Source organism: Tiliqua scincoides, chromosome 1 (genome assembly GCF_035046505.1).
Source record: "Tiliqua scincoides isolate rTilSci1 chromosome 1, rTilSci1.hap2, whole genome shotgun sequence".
NCBI lineage: Eukaryota > Metazoa > Chordata > Lepidosauria > Squamata > Scincidae > Tiliqua > Tiliqua scincoides.
The window spans coordinates 106,055,004-106,070,315 of NC_089821.1; the positions used below are offsets into that span (position 1 = coordinate 106,055,004).

General features: G+C 41.1%; 1 protein-coding gene across 3 annotated transcripts in view; it reads left to right on the forward strand.

Moving 5' to 3' along the window:
* The first annotated feature begins 3,797 nt into the window (after positions 1-3,797).
* METAP1D (methionyl aminopeptidase type 1D, mitochondrial) overlaps positions 3,798-15,312 on the forward strand; it is a 102,880-nt gene continuing 91,365 nt past the window's right edge. For 2 of the 3 annotated variants that reach the window (XM_066637643.1, XM_066637661.1), the window contains exon 1: positions 3,798-3,838. In XM_066637643.1, the coding sequence (XP_066493740.1) occupies positions 3,820-3,838 (19 nt within the window). In that variant the 5' untranslated portion in view covers positions 3,798-3,819. Of the gene's footprint in view, positions 3,839-10,647; positions 10,705-15,312 lie in introns of those variants that run through there. The other variant, XM_066637653.1, reaches the window with a different exon arrangement.

The window sequence follows — 15,312 nt, forward strand, 5'->3', positions numbered from 1 at the left end:
CATATTGTAATAAAGTGAATGCCTAGTTTAAAACTGTTTGTTTTTCCTCCACCTATTTACCTTACACAGTACATTTATTTTTAAGCATTTTTCAAGGAGTAAGAAGAATTCCACTGATATGTGTTTTCCAGATAAAGAGATATGGGTAATAAGTCTACAATGTATATTTTGATTTTTAGTTAATTTTTCTGATATTTTTCTCAACTTACTGTGCAAACCAAAGTATGTTTACTCAGAGGTAAATTCCACTGTAGTTAATGGGGCTTCCTTCCGGATAAATGTGTTTGGGCCTGCAGCCTCAAGACTACCTTTATTAGAAACTATTTGTGGTTGTTCTGAAAGAGATAAATAGCAAAAGTTAGACACATTTGAAAGGAAATGGGATGAGTGTCTGCTCAACAGAAAAAATTCTGTACCTAGGATGTTCCACTTATACCATAAGAACATACTGTAGCCAAGTGCTTAAAAACAGACTAAAATAGATTAATGTAGAAAGTGATTCATAAGGTTACACTGTGGAATACAGTATACGTATTGCCCTCCTCTTATACCAGACAAATGGAGTCTGCAGATATCAAATATGCTGTGTTATAATGTTTCTTTTCTTGTGTTAAAACACTTGACTGTTTAGGTGGGCAATGTATGCATGTGTGTGGCAGCATATGACAATTTGGAACATTCGCAAAATATTCAGATATATTTGATATTGTCACAAGGGGCTACAGAAGCAAGAAAAAGGAGATGCAGGTCACAGCACTGGTTGGACTGCTGAATACATTTTTTTTTACATTTGGTATTGTTATCTGTTATAAATCACCTTGGAATATTTGACTGAAAGGCTGAATATAAATCTGATATATAAAATAAGTATAGAAGTTACAGAATTTTAGACAAAATAAAGTATATTATGACTTGTCCTGCTGGAATGAGTGCCACTTTATAGCTTTCCGAAAGCAAATTTTTAATCACTATACTTCCACTGTTTAGCTCCATTAATTTGAATGGGGTGTAAGCCTGACTATCTGTAGTCCCTTTAATGTGCTGCACCTGCTTTTTGTTTGCAGCACACACCGGTCTGGATTAATGCATGCAAGGCAGGGGGGCTGTTGGGTGGATAGACTTCCCTTAGGAGAAAGAACTAGATGGTGCTTTGATTCCTCCAGCTCCATTATTCTACCAGCCAACCAACTGACATTGTGCCTTTGAAAATCTTCCTTGGAGCAAATTTGCCTTTTTTTTTTTTTTTTTTTTTTTGGACAACTTTTTCAAAGAAGGCAATTTCCTAGATTCTCATCTATCCTCTAATGGCCTCTTCTGGCCACTTGGGGCACTCTTCTCCTTTGGTTCTAAATCAGCTTGCTACCTTATGTTCCTTCTTAGTAATCCAAGATGAATTCTTCAGTGTTTGCTTCCAAACAAAGCTGAATCTGAACACAAACCTCATCTTTCAAAGGCTCTCCTTTACAGCTGTAGCAGCTATCTTCTTCCCCGAACTTGTATACAACTGAACCTAGGGGCCAAGCATGCCATGATCCATGATATATCTCAGACTAGACTACCTCCCAGGGTTGTTGTGAAGACAAAAGGAGGGAAGGAACTAGGTACACCACCTGAGCTCCTTAGAGGTACAGGTGGTATAAAAATGCAGAAAATAATAAATAATAAAAATGGATCTGCTGTAATCAATGGGAAGACTGTGAATGGGTTCCAATTTAATGAGCATAAGGGGTATGTGGGTAAGGCATGCAGAGCTCCTGGGGGCAAGTGAAAGACCATATTATGTTCCAGTAGTGGCAGGTGTCTAAGAACACGTTCTATCAAACCAAGCAATAACACAAAGAAGAGTGCTTCCATACAGTGTCATACCCTCACCAATGAGTAACAACAGCATACTCCCATACGTGGCTGGGGGGAATCCTGAACACAGGCTGAGAATTCCACATTTTCTTCCTAGAAATTATTGAGTCCTTTACTTCAGTAACATAAGAAATTGCAGCAAGCAATAGAAGTGCATATGACCTACTGATGAGCATGATGAGATGCAAGCTGGGATTTACAATTAAAATATTTAATAGCTTTATCAGAACTGTGTTTTCCAGTAAGTCTTGTCCATTTAAGTGAGACTATCCCATTCTAAGAATGCTTAGAATTTCAGCTTTGCCCTCCCACCCTCTAGTCAATGTGACAGATTTAGGTGCCTGCATATCAGCCACAAAAAGGCTCATCTAGAGTGGGAGATGCGGTTAGCTCAGATTTGGGTTGGGTATGAAGCTGACTGTGTTACAGTTGAACATTGACGCCTGCCAACTAGTCACAACAGAGCCATCAAGTCATGTGAAATGTTTTGCACCTTGGCCTGCAAAACAAGACTATGTATATCAGCACTTTTCAACCTTTCTCATTTCAGGGCACACTGACAAGGTGCTAAAATTGTCAAGGCACACCATCAGTTTTTTGATAATTTGACAAGGCACACCACGCTGCTGGTGCAGGGCTCACATCCCCCAATGGCTTTACTAATAAATTACCCTCCCCCAAATTCCCACAGCACATTTGTAGCACACTAAGCACCAAATCCTATCCAATTTTTCAGTGTCAGTGCAGCAGTGCCAATGGGGCATGTGCTCCATCCTGCAGTGGGGAGACCTTCAGTGAGGCCTCCTCAAGGTATGGGAACATTTGTTTTCTTACCTTGGGGTTGCATTTTGGTTACACTCATTCAGGAAAGTTGGATAGGATTGGGCCCTAATGTGCCACAGCACACTGTCAGAAAATCACTAATGTATATACACACCATACACACCACACTGCTCTACAACAGTGGTTCCCAAATTTTTTAGCACCAGGACCCACTTTTTAAAATGACACTGTAACGGGTCCCACTTAGCTTTACAAGACTTTTAAAAAATTGATCCTGAAGGAAATCATTTATTTATTTGCAAAAAACCCCTCCATCTCATAAGAAGATAGCCCTAATGAATAGCCTCAAGGTTTGAGGGGCTTATACCTGAGGATTGGCCAGTGCAATCCTAAGCACATCTACTCAGAAATAAATCCCATTGTGTTCAATGGGGCTTACTCCCATGAAAGTATGTCTAAGTAGATTCTTCTTCTACTTGTCCTGGAAATAACCATGTACAGGACTGAGAGCCTAATTCTATGCTTGTCCACTCGGTAGTAAGGTCCATTATAGTCAATGGAGTTTACTCCCAGGAAAGTGTGCACAGGACTGCAGTCTTGGGGTACAACCCTATGCCTGTCTACTCAGAAGTAAGTCCCATGATAGTCAATGGAGCTTACTCCCAGGAAAGTGTGGCTATGATTGCAGCCTCAAAGCCCAAGCCCATGACTGTCTACTCAGAAGTAAGCCCCATGATAGTCAATGGGGCTTACTCCCAGGTAAGTGTGGCTAGGACTGCAGCCTCAGAGCCCAGCCCATGACTGTCTACTCAAAAGTAAGCACCATTGTCTTCAGTGGAGCTTACTCTCAGGAAAGTGCGCACAGGACTGCAGCCGAGAGCAGCATATGGGACACAAGCGAGGTCTGCACTCCTGCCCTGCACAGTCACAGCTGCCTCTGCAGCCCACGGAAGGTGCTGCCCCGCGTGCTCGCTGAAGGGAGGGGGAACTCTCCTCTCCCGCAGCCTGCCAGACCCCTGAGCAGAGAGCAGGCGCGCGAGCTGCGGGAGAGGGGCGTGCACTGCCTTCCCTCTACGCGCCTCGCAAAGCCGCCACCTGTTCGGGGAAAGAACCTGGTGCCACCGCCCACGTGACCTAAGACGTCTGTCCAAGATGGCGGCGCCCAGGAGTACGGTTGCCATGCCAGCGCTGCTCAGAGGTAAGGGCTTTCTCCGCGCGCGGGGGGGGGGGCTTTGCCTATGCGTGCCACTCTGCCTCTCGCAGGGGGCTGCCGTCCTAGCCACACTTACCTAGGAGTAAGCCTGTTGACTCTAATGGGACTTCCTTCTGAGGAGACATGCCTGGGCTTGGGCTGTCAGGCTGCAATCCTGCCCACACTTACCTAGGAGTAAGCCCCATTGCCCGTAATGGAACTTACTTCTGAGTAGACATGCCCAGAATTGGGCTCCTAAAGAGAAAAGTTGTCTTCCACTCCGAATATCATAACACGTGTGTCAACTATAACACGTGTTTTCTTCCTGTTTCTGCCAAGTGGGGCATTTGTTGTGCTGGAAAAAAGTCACACCAATGCTATTCAGGAAGGGTGACCGGGCGTCCTCTTTTTCCAGGATGTGTCCTCTCTTTAGCCCCCTGTCCTGGAAAAGAATTTAAATGTCCTCCTTTTCCCTGTGAGAAGGCAGCACAGAGCTGTCTTGTAATTAACAAATTATATGTCATAGTTTAAATGTAAGAATAAATGATCTAGTCTAGTGTTTAAAATTAACCACATGAAATCAATACAAGAGTGTTTTTAGCTATCGTTCTGTCCTGTCCCACATGTTTCTTGGAGGTCCTACATTTTGGGGTGCCTGGTTCTCTTTTGCGTGATGACATCTGACCACCCTGTATTCAGTCAGAGATTCCCAGGGTATATAGGTGTCCTAATATTTTTGACTGGAAAAATAATTATTCTTTATTTCAAAACATCACAACAAAAGCAAATAGTGGATGTCCCTTTCTTCAGAATATAAAGTTTCAGAACTTTATTCTCCAGTACTTTATTCTTTATGAAGAACTATATGAACATACATTTCTGTATGAAGAACATGTAATTTTATATGAAGAACTTTATTCTTCAGAATATAAAGTGTATCTCTTAAAATAAAATTAAAAAATACACCTGACACCTGTATCCTAAGCATACTGAGCGCACTAATTGGAGGAAATGGTTGCTTATAGTTCAGGCATATTTCTTCCACCTTCATATCAGTGAATGTAGCAGGCTGCCTTGCAAGTCAGACCATTGGTTCATCTTTCCCAGTACAGTGTACTCTGACTGGTAATGGCTTTGTAAGGTGGACCTGAGCCCTGTTCCCTGGCAATCTGAAGATAACAAGGATTGCGTCCAAAACATTGTGCGTACAAATATCTGCCGCTGAACTATTGTTTCTGCTGTTGATGATCATATTTACATAGATGTTGGGTCTGTCTCTTCTATGAGAGCAAATACTGGAAAGGTCTATGTGCACAAAATATGGCAGTCTTACATTAAACAGATTGTAAAATTATTACTAGAAGTGAACAGATCCCATTATGAGTTTGATTTCTTGTTCAAGTGACCATGTCTAACCCAAGCTGTTTTCACTTTGATGAACTGAGCTACTATGATTCAAGCTGTAGTCCAAAACATATGCACTAGGGAGTAAGACCCATTGAATATAATTAGACTTCCAAGTAAACATACATAGGATTGCTTGTAAAATATACTATTTTTCATGGTTTACATTACAGTACACTGAGAGAGTAACCAAACTAGTCCTATTTTTGGAGATGCTTGCCCTCAGCACCCAGATGGACCAGGTTTATAGTATTCCACTAGGTGAGCTGGAGCTGTAGGACCTAGGTCAGCTAGGTGTTATCTGGTGAGAGCAGGGCCCAAGCTTGAGTGGGGGGGGGGGGGAGAGGGTGCACTTTACTGGGTCCTAGAAATCAGGGAGGGCTTGGTCCAGGCTGCAACTTCATTTCCTGTGAGGAAAAAAAAAGGGGGCTAAATTGTAACCTTGAGCATCATCAACCCTATATTTATAGAGTAATTCCTTTTAGAATAATCTTTCAAATGATGCTCCTGTGCAATCCCTTTGAAATTTTTCAGCTTTTAAAAACCTATTTTTCTGCCTTGTTTTAAATACAGGCACTTCTTGATTTCTGCAAGGGTTGTGTTCTCAAAAATCAGCACATATATTAAACACATAAATAAAAAATATTTTTTGCCATTGGAACATAAATAGATAGTACAGGTGGGGGGGGGGAAATAATTGAACACTTAAATTGACAACTGGTGACTTAAGGAGGGAGGCCAGTGAGAGTGGGACAGTGAGGTTACCACATATACAGCCATTTAGTGTTGATGGCTAAAATAATTTGTTGGCAGATTTTAGATCTTTAGACTCCCCAGACAAGGCAGATAAAAGTTTTCCAGATATGGTTTCCCAATAAAAAATGCACAAAATATTGCACATATCTATACTGCCAGCCCAATCTGCAGAAGCATGGGAAGATTTACTGTGTTATTCTGCAAATTAACACATATAAATTAGACTTCTGGTACTGATTTTCAAATTGCACTATTTTAAAAATGTACAAATTGGGAGGTCTCTGTACTGTGACTCCTAATCTGTATGATTGTCCCACTACATGGTAGTATAGTATGGTGTCTAAGAAACTGAGCTGCTAATCAGGATTTTCCCAGTTGAAATTTCACCTCTAGTATTAACTCACTGTGATTGCAATCCTGTACAAACTTAGCTGGGAGTAAGTTCCATTAAACTTAGTAGGGCTTACTTATGACTATCCACCAACTTTCTCTGCTTGGACAAACCTCTCCCACTCAGCCTCAGTTATCCAGCTGCAGTATGGCTATACTTACCTTCAGGTTTGGTGTAAGATCCAGGTGATACAGATAAAGTACTTTACACACTCAAAATGTCCGATACAAATTTTAAGTGGTATTATGGTTATTGTTAAGCCTCACTGAAATAAATGGAACTCAAGTTGCATGACAATCCTATGCATGTTTACTATGTAGGAAGTAAGTCCTCTACTGTCCAGACTAAATGGGCCTAGGATTGCTGCTTAAATTGCAATTTGCTTGCAGCTTCCCTCCCATTGATTGTAATGGGACTTTACTAGCACAGAAAACTTTTTCTGGACTGGGGCTCATGTTTAGCGTCATATTGTAAACCAATGAAGAGAAGACCCTTGTAGGACTTACATTTTTTCCTTATTAGTCAGAATTGAGCATTACTTTAAAGTAGTATTGATGTTCCCCGTTTAAATGCTGATATAGTCTTTCTACGTTGATGTGATTGATTATACTATTGTAGTAGATGGTAAATGTTCTAATTATGCATTGGAACAGTTCTCAAGTCTTAACAATAATTGCTTCAGAGTGATACTTCCATTGCTAATAACCAAAATCAGGATAATGCCCTTTGAAAGCTGTCTTAAAGGGGCATGAGAGACTGCAGTATTCTTACATGCGCTGATTTACTGATTTTGAGAAGCTAAATCATTATGAAGCAGACGCTCTTCGCATCCTATAAGTGGCTCTCAATCTTGAGAAATATTCAGCCTCTGGATAATGCTTGATTTTATATTTGAACCCAAAAACAAATAGGAAGGCTGTAATTTTTTTCTTTTTTATGACTTCTTGAACACAAGGGATCAGGATGTTGACCTATAAGAAAATAATCATGTTTACAAGTAGTCACTTATTTAATAGATGTCTTCTTGCCTCGGTGCTCACATAGCATATTCTTTGCCACCACTTGAAAAGCAAAAAAGAGTGTTTAACTTGGATTTACTGTGAATGATAAAGTAAAATTTGTGTGGCAAATGTTTCCAGCAAATGTATTTAACTAACTGGGTGCCTCCTTAATTTAGTTATTCCTTGTGTATAACACCCTGCCTACAGTATTATGAGACACAACTTTACCATTAAGTGTTGTTTCATATACGTGAACCAGTTTTGTGTACTTTATCTCTGCCTACCCTTTTCACGCTTTCCTACTGCCCTATTTAGGAAAATGTTGCTTATCATCTGCTTGCTTCACGTTCTTCACATCTTTCTATGTGGCCAACCTGGGGCACGTGTGCTACTAGTGGCACATGAACACTTTCTAAGTGGCAGGCACAAAGTCACCATAGATTTTTGGAAAAAAAACACATTTAAATAATAACAAAGAAAGCACTGCAGCAGTTTACAGTTTGCTTAATTTCTTTGTTACTCCTTATACAGCATGTTATACTCCTTATATAGGTTATATACCTTATATAAGTTATTGCTTATACTCCCCAAATTTCTCATGCTGTAATGGGCACATTCAGGACAGCCATGGCTCCTCTGCTTTATTTGCTGTGGTTGGAAATGGGGAGAAAGGTGGGGGGAAATAATGGACAGAAAGCCTAGAGGGTGGATGCTGGCGAGCTGCATTCCACTGGCGGATCAGTCACTTACCAGAAGGCTAGTATTGGTGAAGTGCTGAAGAGGTGAGGAGTGGCTGTAGAAGGCAGTGGGAGCTGTACGGGCAGTGTAGAGATGCCCAGGAAATCTCATCAGTCAGGCAACACCATTGCCCAGTGGATAGGAGGAGGGTATACACATGAAACCTGCAGGTCCCAGGCTTCCAGGAGAGGGATTCAAATCCCTCTGCAGGACCAATAATGCCACATAGACAATGTCCAAAATAGCGTACACTTGTAAGCGCCTGAGAACACAAGTGTTATTCACTTGCCCTTTATTTCTCTTTGTTCTTCTGAACTGTTGGGTCTATAATGTTTGTGCAAGGTGTTTCCTTGTGCAAAGTGCCCCACCAACAAAGTCCTCACTTGTGTGCTCATAGTTGGAAAGATATGCAAGAAGAGTGATGTAGAGATCTGTGTCTCCTTGCTGGTTCTTATATGCCCCTGGTTCTACGCCCTGATTGGTATCTGAGTACAGAAGCAATTCTATGCTCTCTTAGTCTGTAGGGGAACATACTAACACTGATTTCTTTGGGAATGTATTAACCTATGGCACCTCTTTTGTTGGTGCAATGTAACATTGTCACCAGAAACAGGAATGAATCCTGGGGCAGCATAAGCTATGTATTAATCCCTACAATTCCTTTGCCATGCCCTGACTCCACCCAATGTTGCTGCCTTCCCACTACAGCTGGGGCTTATGAAGCCTGAACTGTCCCCCCACATCCCAGAGCAGGACCATTTCAACTACATCCTCAACCATTGCAGGATTTTGGTAGAGAGGGTCTTTGGGCTGTTGAAGGGGTGGTAGAGGATTCTGCTTGAAAGAGTGGGGAATGGCTAGTTCCAGTGGCAGTGACATCCTACTACAATATATCTTGCACAATTTCTGCCTCTCTCCAGGTGAGGTCCTGTTGGACCTGGAACCAGTCATTTGCAGAGATGGACAACTGCACCTGCTGTCTCCCACCCAGAACCTGCTTCAGAGACAGAGCACTTGAGGATGCCAAAATGTTCAGAGACACTTTTTGTGGCTATTTTAACAGTGGGGGCTGAATTAATTAGGGGTTCAAATAAAGAAATGGGCTTTTGGGAACAAATGTGGGTTTAGTTTTAAAAGTTTACTTCCTCATTACTAGTTAATTAATAAACTTTCCAAAATAAAACTGAAACAGGTTGTTACTGCATTCTAGTGCAGTAACAGGTATTTACCAATGCAGACAAAATAAGTACTAGCAAATGTATTGGTTGTTATGTGCAAAGGTGCACAAAAGTAACAGAGATTCTCAACAATGCCACCTCCAAGTGCTTTTCAGTTGGTGAAGGTTCGGGTGAAGGTTCAGGTGAAGGTTCAGTTTGTGAAGGTTGTGAACAGGTAAACCTCCATTGGAACAGTCTGCCTCTCCATGAAGCCACTCATCAGCCCGAACCGCTATTCTAATGTCCTGTGGCCTCTACTCTGCAAATGCCTCCTAGTAGTCATATTATCTACGGCTCACTTATTGTTGGCCACTGCCCTCCAAGAACACAACCCACACTACAGGACCTCTGCCCTGGAGGTAGTTGAGGTCTTTGTAGACTTGTCACTCATTTCAGGTTTTGCTCCTGGAAGAGCTTGAGATGCTGCCAATTTTGCCTATTCCTCAGATGCTACATTATCTACACCCCAATCATCTGGGGTCTCCATTGCTCAGTTTCTGCACAGGAGAACCCAGTTTTCAACAGTATAGAACTTGTCCAGTCCTTGCTGTGGTCAGTGCCAAAGGTGGGAAAGACAGCAACCCCCCTTCCAGCTGTCCCCACCTTACTGACTGGAAAATGCTGATTCCTGCGTGAGTTTCTTCCTGTTTTTTGATCTGGGCCTAAGGGATGGGAATCATGCTGTAACTGTATGCGTAGAAGTCTGTTAAGTGATTAAATCTATATACATTTGCATTTGAGTAAAACAATGGCATCTGATTTGCAGGATTTCCATTTGCACATCTTTTTGCAGGGGGATAAATTTATCCTCTTCAAAATGATTCAATTTTCCATGCCGCAATATGGAAATGGAACATACTGATACTTTGGAAAGAAGAGGTGAGGAAACAGACACACTGCGTGATCCTAAATTGATTGCAATCAGTATTAAGGCTGTAATGCTCAATATATTCACTCACAAGTAAATATACTTTGGAGTGACATATAAGGCAATGAAAGCACAGTAACATGAACAGAAGAGCCGCTGAAATTTGTAGTGCAGGCTGCAACACATGCATAGTTGCTAAGGGCCTAATGTTATGAAGTTATCCTCCCCATAAGAGGTTCTGTTCTGTTAGCAGTCCCTTTGACTGCCCCCTGATAAGCTGACTTCAACTTAATAGCAAGGCTGAAAACTGAAGTTTTAGACTTTCAGACAAATTCATATGCACAGATGAATTGGATTCATCTCTAGAATGATTCTTGACCCAAACCTATGCAGCCTTACCACTGCTGGAACACTTCCACATGCACCCAGACTACTGCTACAGTCAGCAGAGAGGACCCCGCTTTCAGTGGCAGTGAAGAGGAGCTCCACTGACACTGGTAAGTCTGTGGGATGAGCGGAAGGGGGCAGGCCATGGGGGAGTGCTAGAGGTGGGATGGGGTAGCACCCAATGCAAGCAACCTGAACCGGATGTCATCCCCTCCAAAGCCAAGTTGATGCACCCTCTTTGTCTCCTCAGACTTGTGCCAGCTAGTGGGTCTCTGAGGAGACCCATTAGTGTTCGAGGGGCTTATGGAGGGAAAGGGAAAATGTCTCCAAGCCTCTGAATTGTCCCTTTCCCCTATAACATGTAGCACAGTCTATTTTGGCATGGCTGCATGATGTATTGGGGGAAAGAATAGGATTGGGCTGTTTGTCTTATTCTGACATCTAAAGTAGGTATTAAAAATTGAACTATGCTTATACATCTCATAACAAAAAACGAATTAAAATAAATATTCTGCTAGTAGTGTGATTCTTTTCAAATTTTTTTTCAATTGGCTGTTAATTTTCAAGCATTATTTTTCACATCTTTATTAACATATCAAATAATCATTTATTTGATAATCATGTATTTAACTATAACATTCATACACATTTCAGAAAAGAAGTGAGTGGTTAGGGGTGAAGTATATCTAGGCATTAATACTTGCTAGGAAAATCAAGATGATGATGATGATTGTAACTTGTTTTTAAAAGGAGGCACATGTAAAATTAAAACAGACTTGATATTAAGTGCAGAATCTCTGCTTTCATTTTTAAAAATTCAAACTTCTAGTCCTCATTGTTGTAAAGACATGAGTGAAAGTCTGTGGGAAATTCTTTGTTGAATTCCAGAAGCTGGGGGTGGGGTGTTGCTGAATAAAAATTGGCAGGGGCAGGAAACCATTGCCCTGCATAGCTCCTTGTCTTAACAGAATAAATTGTGCATATATTAAATATTGCAGAGTAAATTGTGCAAAAACATATGCTTAAAGCCTCTTTTTTAAATAGTGCTTGCTTGTGACCATGGTGTCCTCCCTCTGTTTCACAAATCTTCCATATTTCCCTGACCGCAACTCTACCCCTCCACCCCTGCCTTACAATTCCCTGTTATAGCCACTATCAAGTGATATCTTTTCATATCACTACCTTAATTTCTTTCACATTCTTTCCTTTTACCCTGTTACTCTTCCTCTTCAAATACTTTTCTGTCTCTAGTAAAGTAGCTTATCACTTCTCCTGATTAGATAGATCTGCACTGCATTCATCTGTAAGGAAGGTGGGTAGATCTTGAGAAAGATGGACTTTGCACAGTATTTGGAGGAAGGATGCTATCTTTGTCCCAGAGGGGGGTGAAAGTAGAGATACCCTGTTTTAATTCACTATTCGTGTTAAGATTTGATGGTGTGTACATAAGCAATTGTTGTACAGTTTGCATTTTGTCTCTGTGTAAGCCCTGCATTTCAATTGGTCAGAGGGATGTGTATGCAAATACCAGTGTTCACTAGCCATAAACATAACATGTTGTTCATTGCATAAAACTAACAGCTAAGAAGATGACTATGGTGGGTTCTTTATTTCCTCTTATTTTGATTGACCCATCTTCATGGGACATCCAAAATATCTTTTCCTCTAATTGACATTGATAGGATTCTCACTTAAAAAATAAATAATATATATATATTAGCTCAGTGTAGAGCTTTTTACAGCACAATCCCATGCATGTCTCCTCAGAAATAAGCTCCACTGAGGTCAATGGGCCTTACTCCAAGGTAAATGTGTATAGGATTGCAACCTAAATAATCCAAATATTACATTACTGCATGTGAATATATAGATTAGAACAATTTGCCTTTGGTCTGCGTGTTCTGCAGTTATTGCATGCTGTAGAAAGAAGCCCTTTGGCTAAAGTGGTGTGTTAATTCCATTTTTTAGTCTTCAGTTACAAGTTTCTGGCAGGCTTTCTGATCACTACTATTACCTGGTGGCGCCAATATGTCATCAAGTTTAGTCAAGCAGACTACCTGGACCTAGGCCTAGATGTACTGTTGTAAGTGGTGAACTTGATCCCTTATGTAAGGAATTCAAGACTTATAGTATTGGGATTCCCAAGGGAGTTGAAAGAAAACTGTTCAAACTTCAGTTATTGTTTTCATCATTCCCTTTGTGCTTATTATGTATAGCATTATGTTTGAGCTATAGCAGATTGTGCTGATGAAATCCTTTTTTGGTTCTGTCGGTAACTTGTCAAATGAATGCAAGCCACTAAAGATACACAGTGTCTTGATAACTGTTTACATATCATCTAACAACAGTGACTAAAGAAAATGTAGTTTATTTATAGCACTACTTGTACAGCTTTTAAAAGAAATCCAGTTAATGCCGTTAGATTAACAGAATGCTTCCAGCAATTTGAGTGAGTTTTACCCCCTTTAAAAATATTTGTTCTTAATTTGATGCATTTGTGAATTAAAGTGAAATCCAGCAGCCATGGTTGCTGTGCACACTTCACTCACTTCAGTGGAATGTATCAGATTCGTGAAAGCTCAACTGAATTAAAATAGAGCAGTGGTGCTATATTTGTTGCATTTAAAGTCAATGTTCCTTCTAATATCTTCTTGGAGTGTGTGGAGCCCTACCGTGGTTACATAGGAGCAGCAAATGACATCATTGCTGAACTCCAGAATGCAGAGAGAAAAGCTGCAATAGTCTCTTTGATTACAGCTGCGCAGCTGCACAGCTTACAGGGAAGTCTGTTATAGTACGAGAGGACGCAAGGGTATTCCAGTGCATAACACCATGCCAAATATTTCATAAGCAATCTTTAATTATCTATGTTTGTATTAGCTTTTTTTCTGAGTGGGGGGCTGTTTGGGCAGAACTGTGCATTTGGTGAATATGATTGAAACAACAAATCAGCAATGCCACTTCTCAGCCCTGTTCAGGCATGTAGCAGGAAATTGCCACAGCTTTCTAAACATTCTGCATGGTACAGTATTAGCACTACTCTGTGTATGTAGCACATCATTATCTACTAGATTATATGAGCTAGTGTGTTGTAAATATTGGGCACAATTCACTGTCCGTACTAATGAAATGCTTGGGATCTGCGCAAGAATTTGCATCTTTTTGAGAGGAATGTGTATAGAATATCAGAAATTGAATTGTTCTGATTAGACCCAGGCGATCTTACATCAGAAATAAAGGGAGGGGCTAAATGTCATTTAGATTTCTTCCATATCCAGAATCCTGAAGGTCCCTTGATGAATTCTATGCCCAAAAGGACTTCTGCATGTTTCCTTCTCCTGCCTCAGTAGCGACTCTGTTCACCCTTTAAAAAGAGCAAGCTTTTGGTTTTTGCAATGCTTCTGAAATTTGGGAGTTTTAATTTCTGATATAGCAGGTGTTGATGCTTTTAGGAGAATGAAAGAGGAATCCTTAACCATGTGTTCCGAATAGGAAGGGCCTGTGAATTGTATTCTAACAGCATGAGCCTTCTGTACAGAGCTTGGGTTGCTTAAGCCCATTGAAATCAAACACGTCAAATTCTAGTATATACGATTAGGTTATAAATCTAATAGCTTAATCATATATAGGAGGGTTATTCCTTCCTAGGAGATGAACTTAGAGAGAACCAGTATGAAATAGAGTTAGCTATTTGGCTAGGACTGGAAGAGCTTGCGTTTACAACTCCAATCAGCCATGAAACTCTCTGAATGATCATGGGCCACTGTACTCAACCTCACAGGTTTGTTAGAAGTTACCCTATGTATACCATCTTGAATTCCTTGGAGGAAGCGTGGCAGATAAAACATGCTGGTGCAGGTAGTAGTAGTAATGTGGTACAAATCCTGGATTTTTTCCCTTATTTTTTTAACCTGTTTTAACCTTTCACCCCAGAGGCTTTTGTGATGCCTCAGTATCCTGAGGGGCTGTTGAGTATTCAAGGCTAGTAACTATGTTGCCCTATTGTGATATCATTTACTGTTCGAGCATCTTCTTCCCTAGCTGACCTGGCTTTGAGCCACCTCATTGGATTATGACACCTGATTTCCAAGAGTAGGAGATTCAGGAACTCGGGTGACTGCTTCCCCATACTCAGTCCTACAAATGAAACCTTGTTAACACCCACGTGATCTGAAAAGTTGGGTCATGGACCCTTCCTTTCACATTTGCAAACATGTGATACTTCACAAGGGCTTGCCTTACTCAAAGTGTGCATGCGAAGACTGAAACAGCATCAGTAAGAGAAAATACCCAAGGCTGTTGTTTATTTGCAGCCTGCATTTTAACATTACCAAATTCTTCTGCTCGAGAAGCACTGAGAGAAGCAAAAGCTACTGCATGTTGCCTTTATTGACTTTGAAAAGGCATTTAATTGCATGCCAAACTATGTCATCTGGTAAGTGCTGCACAGCCAAGGAGTGCCAGAAGAACTTGTTCAATGGGTGAAGCTCTTGTACAAGGACCCAAAGAGTTGTGTGCAGGCCGTCGCTGGAACATAGAAAGACTTCCGCATTACCGTCAGCATCTACCAAGGCTCAGCGCTCTCTCTTTGCTACTGTTCATCATGATGATGGATGTCATCACCCGTGATCTGCAAAAGCTGGCACCATGGACACATCTCTATGCGGATGATGTTCTTCTTGTGTCCGACAACCTGGTGGACCTTGAGCAGCAAGTAC